General features: G+C 45.9%; 1 protein-coding gene across 1 annotated transcript; it reads right to left on the minus strand.

The window, feature by feature from the left end:
* Nucleotides 1-262: 262 nt before the first annotated feature.
* Nucleotides 263-7,366, minus strand: LOC114592478 (uncharacterized). Its single transcript, XM_077923375.1, has 3 exons — nt 7,348-7,366; nt 4,352-4,515; nt 263-3,209 (listed from the first exon to the last, which is right to left on the minus strand). Exons 2-3 carry the CDS (start codon nt 4,449-4,451, stop codon nt 2,065-2,067), a joined length of 1,245 nt encoding a protein of 414 aa, XP_077779501.1. The 5' UTR covers nt 4,452-4,515; nt 7,348-7,366; the 3' UTR covers nt 263-2,064.
* Between the last annotated feature and the right edge of the window lie 99 nt (nt 7,367-7,465).

Raw genomic sequence — 7,465 nt, forward strand, 5'->3', positions numbered from 1 at the left:
CCACCTAAACATTAGGAAGAACTTCTTGACAGTAAGAGCTGTTTGACAGTGGAATTTGCTGCCAAGGAGTGTGGTGGAGTCTCCTTCTTTGGAGGTCTTTAAGCAGAGGCTTGACAACCATATGTCAGGAGTGCTCTGATGGTGTTTCGTGCTTGGCAGGGGGTTGGACTCGATGGCCCTTGTGGTCTCTTCCAACTCTATGATTCTATGATCTGCACCATCTGGCAGGCAATTTCTTCCTCATTCCCAGAGTCTGATATCATCATCATCATCATCATACCTTTTATTGGCATCACATACAACATCCAAAACAAATCAATACAGAATTACCACTTCCCCAGTGGCACATTTGCTAAAAGGAAAGGAGGCAAAGCAGTTTATCGTCACATCTCTTGGTCTCCAGGGAGATCGGATGTCTGCAGTGTATTTCGATGGCAAAAATCCTTGCCTGGACTAATCACCCTGCAGTGCAATGAAGGGTCTGTTGCCATGTTTTATTGTGCTCTTGGTTACATGGGCTTCCTGGAAGCCATCTGATTAAACAGTGGTTTTCCTAGCCAGCGCCCTTTCCTAGTCTGTGCCCATCAATGAGGCCAAGCTGATCACCTTCAGCATGCTGGTCTTCCGCAGTGTTTGGGTGTCCTTTGTTCCCACCTACCTGAGCACCAAGGGAAAGTACATGGTAACTGTGCAAGTCTTTTCTATCTTGGCCTCCGATGCTAAGCTACTGGGCTGCATCATTATTCACCAAATGATACGTTGAGGCCTGATCTGAGTACATTTGCCTGAGTTCCTGTCATCTTTACCTGTGATTGGAGGTTAGATTAGCACCACCACCACCCCATCCCGCTAACCATTTGTACTAGCAATAAATTCAACAGATGATGATGATGATGATGATTAATAATAATAATAATAATAATAATAATATTTATACCCCACCCTCCCCAGCCAAGGCTGGGCTCAGGGCGGCTAACAAGCAATAATAAAAACAAGTTGAATGAATACAACTTAAAAACAAGAATTAAAATACATTAAAATATTGAAACATTATTAAAATATTAAAATGCAGCCTCATCACAGGAGAAAGGAAAAAGAAAAAAGATCTGTGACGTGAATGTTGTTCCTTAAAACTAGCATTGTAATGCATTTCTTGTTTTTCCACATAAACAAGGAAAGAAATCACTCCTTAATAATAAACTGTGAGAAACTGAATTTTCAATGGTTTCATTTCTTTGGGGTTGGGATGCATGCGAAGAATTTTTCCTCTTCTGGAAAAAAGCCAAATAAAGGTTATGGGGGTCTGAGGTATAAAAGGTCCTCGAGAGATCCAGCAGAACTAGGAAACAGCTCTCACCTTTGTCCCTAGCCCACTGGAGATCATCGACCAGCGCGACCAAGGCAGTTTCTGTCCCATGACGAGGCCTGAATCCCGATTGGCATTCCTACCAAGGAAAAACCAGAACAAGTGTCGAGAGGATCCCGATCCTGCACAGAAGCGCCAGATTTGGGGGCTCGGTTAAAATACAGCCTTGCTTGAGGATAGGTGCTCTCATGGACACCCCCCCCCCCGTGGCGTTTGCCTCCTAGGTAGGTCATAAGGAAAGGGTTAAAATGGGTATGATGTGATTGGCCAGTGAGAATGCAAGGGGGGAGTAAAAGAGTGGGAGGTTTTGAAAGTCAGTTGAGGTTTGGGAGTTGAGAGTTGAGTTCAGTTGGGTTGGGGTTTGGGAGTTGAAGAAGGAAGAGGGAGGATTAGGTGTGGGTTGGTAGAGTTGTATTGTGAGAGAGTGAGAGGAATTGTCAGGTGGAGTCAGATAGATAGTTGGAATAATCAGTTTGGAGTTGTTAGGAACTAAGAAAAAGAAACTGACAAGAGAAAAAATAACTGAAACCATAAGCTTGTTCCTGCATTTAAAAATAAACTTGAATATTTGTTTATGTTAACAACTGACTGGACTCCGTGTGTCCCCGTAAGATACGGGGTGGTGGCAGCGGAAAAAGCAATGGCAGAGGTGTGATTAGCTGAACCACTTTCCACACTGCACACGTTTAAATGCTTTTTCATCCCGTGTGAGTTTGTTGATGTTTTCTAAGTCTTCCTCTTTGACTGAAGCGCTTCCCACACTCCACACATTTAAATGGTTTCTCCCCTGTGTGAATTCGTAGATGGTTTTTAAGGTTTCCACTGTGACTGAAGCAGTTTCCGCACTCCGTACATGTAAATGGTTTTTCTCCTGTGTGAATTCGTAGATGGTTTATGTGGGATCCTTTATCTGCGGAAGTCTTCCCGCACTCCACACATTTAAATGGGTTATCCCTTGTGTGAATTTGTAGGTGTTTTTTAAGGTTTCCACCTTGATTGAAGCAGCTTCCACACTCGTTACATTTAAATGGTTTTTCTCCTGTGTGAATTCGTAGATGTTGTGTATGGGATACACTATCTGAGGAAGTCTTTCCACACTCCATACACTTAAATGGCTTCTCCCCTGTGTGAATTCGTAGATGTTTGGCATAAGATCCACTATCTGCGAAAGTCTTCCCACACTCCATGCATTTAAATGGCTTCTCCCCTGTGTGAATTCGCTGGTGTGTAGTAAGGTCTTGCTTCCACCTAAAACATTTTCCACACTCCACGCATTCATATGGTTTCTCCCCTGTGTGAGTTCGCTGGTGTAAAGTAAGGCGTTGCTTCCACCTGAAACTCCTTCCACACTCCATACATTCAAATAGCTTCCCCCCTGTGTGAGTTTGTTTGTGTTTTGCATGGGTTCCACTATCTGCGAAAGTCTTCCCACACTCCATACATTTAAAGGGTTTCTCCCCTGTGTGAGTTCGCTGGTGTGTAGTAAGGTATTGCTTCAACCTGAAACACTTTCCACACTCCATACATTCAAATAGCTTCTCCCCTGAGTGAGTTCGCTGGTGTGTAGTAAGGTAATACTTCCACCTGAAACATTTCCCGCACTCCATACATTTGAATGGCTTCTCCCCTGTGTGAATTCTTTGATGTGAACTAAGGGATGCATGCTTAATGAAGCACTTTCCGCACTCCAAACATTTAAATGGTTTTTCTCCTGTGTGAATCCGTTGATGTGTTCTATGGCTTCCAGAATTAGCAAATGTTTTTCCACACTCCATACATTTAAATGGTTTCTTCAATGAAATTCCAGGTGAAATCTTGGAATTCTGACTATTGTTTCCATCAGCTGCTTGGGAAGGAAAGAAAATCCTGTTAGGCTTCCAAGAAAGAGGAATAAGTAACATAACACGCATCTGGCAAAAATAGCACCTCTTATTTCTCTTATGTTCTCCCTTTTCATGTTCCAATTTTTTAAGACTACACCTAACATAATGCCAAAATATAGTAATGCCAGGGTCCCTGGTGAGCCGCGCCAGTTGCACCACCAGGTAGAGACGGGCTTTCACACATCTAGTGAAAATAGCACCTCTTATTTCAATATCTCTTACGTTCTCCCTTTTCCTTTTTTTTTTAGGAATGCAGCTATAATAATGTCAAATTATTATAATGCCAGGTGTTACAATTTAGACAGCAAATAAAAACTTTCCTCTTTTCCCAGGCCTTTGCCTAATTAAATCGTCTCTTTAAATTGGGGCAGGGGTTCTGTTTTGGTTGTTACAATGTTTTGTATTTTTCTATTTTCTGTGATGCTTAGATGAAGGGTGGTATATGAACAATTCTATGTACACTTGGAGAGACCACAAGGGTCATCTTGTCCAATATCTTCTGCAGTGCAGCAATCTCGACTCTGCATCCAACGTCTGCTTAACAGGCTCCAAGGAAGGAGAGACCACCACCTTCAGAGGATGTCTACTGTCATATAACTTTTACCACCAGAAAATTATTTCCGACGTTTAATTGGATTCACATTTCTTGTAATCTGAATCCATTGGTTCAGGTCCTACTCTCCAGAGATGAAGACAACAAGCTTGCTCCATCTTCACATGACAGCACTTTAGATATGTGAAGATAGATATCTGAAGATGGCATATCTCTTCTCAGTCTCCTTTTATCCAGACTAAGCATACTCAGCTTCCTCAGCCATTCCTCATAAGGCTTGGTTTCCTGACCCTTGACCATGTTAAGCTTGTGGTCTACTAAGGCCCTGAGACATGTACTACTGCCAAGCCAGGTTTTCTGTTTTTATATTGCAAGCTGTGCAGTGATGCTTAGATGAAGGGTAGTATATGAGCAATTCTATGTAAACTTGGAAGAGACCCTCTTGTGCAAATCCCCTGCAGTGGAAATAGCACCTAAAATTCAAATGCCTGGGAAAAGGTTTTCCTCTTCATCCATCTATGTCCCCATCTCCATTCCCCTGGGACTCACCAGATGCCTCTGAGTGTCCTGGGAGAAAATGCCCAGAGGTTTTGGGGAGGGATGCAGGAGACAGTCTGACAAGGTCATCTGTCCATCTTCCTCCTTCCATCCTTGCTAGGTTTGCAGGTTCAGGCGCTTTGGTCCTTCCTGAGGAGCTCAGAAGCTGCAGGTTCCTGGGAGGGAGGAAAAAGCAAAGGGAGCCTCAGAGGCCCTGCAGGGATTCTCCTGCCCAAAACATTCTACAGCTGAAGGAGAAGGAGAAGAAGGGGAAGGAGAAGGAGGAGAAGAAGAGGAAGGAGAAGGAGGAGGAGAAGAGGAGGAAGAATTTGGACTTGATATCCTGCTTTATCACTACCCTAAGGAAGCAGCTAACCATCTCCTTTTCCCCTCCTCCCCCACAACAAACACTCTGGGAGGTGAGTGAGGCTGAGAGACTTCAGAGAAGTGTGACTAGCCCAAGGTCACCCAGCAGCTGCATGTGGAGGAGCAGGGATGTGAACCCGGTTCACCAGATTACGAGACTACCGCTCTTAACCACACACTCTCCAAATGGGGAACTGTCCCAACAAGAGCCCCATTTTCAAAGTTTCTTTGGTGATACCAATTCAATCTGTGCTCTCCCTGTCAGGGCTTGCTTGTGAGTAAATCTGCACAGGGCTGCTCTGCATATTCCTCCTCTTCGGACACCCAAAACATGCACCAGGTGAGAGACTATGGAGAAGACTGCTCCACTCCCTTTCTCCAGCCAGGGCTTTCTTGACTTCTCTGCTTACTTGGGGGGGGGCTGCTTTCCCTTCCAGCCTCCACCCATCCATTTCTCCTTCTTCACCCACAGTCCCTTGGAAATCAGCACACCTCTCCCAGCCTCCGATAGTGATGAAGACGATTTCTGGATTGCAGATCCAGCCTCTTTTAAACTATCATGCAGAGCCCAAAGTTTAAACAAGTTGTGATGTTCTGGGAGGGGGGAGAAGCCAAGGCAGCCCCAGACCCTTGCAGAGATTTCCCTCCCTAAGTGGCACCCCAGCAACTCCTCCTACAGGAAAATAAGGGTGACTTCCTCCTGAACCCCAGCAGAGTCATGCCTGAAAAAGAAACTTCTTCACTTTCCCATTAAAAAACACTCATTTCCTTTCCAGTCTACCTTTTCTCTCTGCCATCTTGGAACTCTGGCACTGCAGTCTCCCTCCCTCCTTCTCCCCCCACCCATTTAGGAGAAGGGGGAGCAACTCTTAAGAACATCACCAAAAATGCAAATCCAAAGATGGGGATCTCTATCATATGTGGTGGGAGTGCGAAAAGATTTTAAAAAATTGGGACTTAATATATAATGAATTTTAAAAACTTTTCAAGTATACGTTTCCTAAAAAACCTGAAATCTTTTTATTAGGGATAATAGGGTAGGAAGTAAAAAAACGGAGACCATAAACTATTTCAATATGCTACTGCAGCAGCTAGAATACTTGTAGCTCAAAAATGGAAACTACAAGAGACTCCCACAGTAATGGAATGGCAGGCTAAATTTTTCGAATATACAGAATTAGCTAAAATGACATATAGAATAAGAGACCAAAAAGGGACAAAGTTCGATGAAGAATGGGGTAAATTTGTGGCATACATAAGAATAAACTGCAGAAGCCTAAAAACTATGGCAGGGTTAACATAATTCCTGTGATATGTATAGGAGAATAAGAATCTACAGGAGGGGATATACTTTCAAGAAAACCGAAGCAGGGAAGGAAGGAAGTCGAGGCGTGAGGATACGCAGTGTAAATAAGATGACTTAAAATGTTGACTGTAAAAGATTGTTTTATTCTTTTTGTTTGTTTGTGGAAAACTCAAGAAAAAGCAAATACAGTGGTGCCTCGCAAGACGAAATTAATCCGTTCCGCGAGTCTCTTCGTCTTGCGGTTTTTTCGTCTTGCGAAGCATGGCTATTAGCGGCTTAGCGGCTATTAGCGGCTTTAAGAAAAAGGAAACAAACTCGCAAGAACTCGCAAGACGTTTCGTCTTGCGAAGCAAGCCCATAGGGAAATTCGTCTTGCGGAACGACTCAAAAAACGGAAAACCCTTTCGTCTAGCGAGTTTTTCGTCTTGCGAGGCATTCGTCTTGCGGGGCACCACTGTAATGAAAAAAAGAACATCACCAGAGTCCTGCTGGATCAGGCCAAGGACCCACCTAGTCCTCCTGTTCTCAGGGTGACCAACCAGATATAGGTGGGAAGCTTCTTTGCATGCCTAAACTTCCCAGGATCAATCCCCAGCCAGGGAGGGCTGAGAGGAACTCCCTGCCTGTGAAACCCTGAAGAAAGATTGATACCAGTCAGCAACACGGATCCAGGTGGACCAATGGTCTAATTTGGTGTCATGAAGCAGCCGACCTTGGGAGCCCCAGTCCTAGAGGGAGATGCAGTTTCCGCGTAGGTACGAGGAGAAAGGAAATTGGGACCCCCCTCCCCCGCTTATGGATGTGACTTTAAGGAGACTTCTGGGCAGGAGGGAGAAACCAAGGCAGCCCCTCCCCTCGTCCAAGATGAAGCCCCTTCTCTCAAGCCCCGCCCCACATATCTGACCATGTGACACAAGCTCCCCCCCCAAGTGTTTTATTGTGGTGGCCCAACCCTTCACGGCCCCATGGATTTGGCTCCTATGCTCCACCCCCCCTGAACTATGGAGCTGGAAGGGACCCCTAGGGTCCTCCCCCCTGCAATGCAGGGGTCGCAAGGAAAGTGTCTGCCACAGATGGAGGCCCACCCTCTTTCCCCACTTGGAGCCCCCTCTTCTCAAGGGGCGCCCACTTCCGAGCCCCCCAAACAACCTACTCAACCCCCCCTGGGGGGTCATGGGTGGGTGGGGTGTCCTGGGTCCTCAGAGGCCTTGGGTCCCATGGCTTCCCTTCCCCCCACCCACCCAGGGGATCCTCCCATTCATCTCTCAGCCCCCCAGCAGCCCCCTCTGCACATACCCCGTCGCCCCACAGCCTCCCCTTCGCCCAAAGGACTCACCGCCCCAGAGGCCTCCAAGACAAGCGGAAAGAGGAGGCGAGTCGGAAGGACGGAGAGAGGGGCCTTTCGCAGGCCGCTCTAGGCAACCGGGCTCTCTCGCTCTCCTTAACCCTTACGT

This window comes from Podarcis muralis, chromosome 2, assembly GCF_964188315.1.
Source record: "Podarcis muralis chromosome 2, rPodMur119.hap1.1, whole genome shotgun sequence".
In the NCBI taxonomy this organism is placed as follows: Eukaryota; Metazoa; Chordata; class Lepidosauria; order Squamata; family Lacertidae; genus Podarcis; species Podarcis muralis.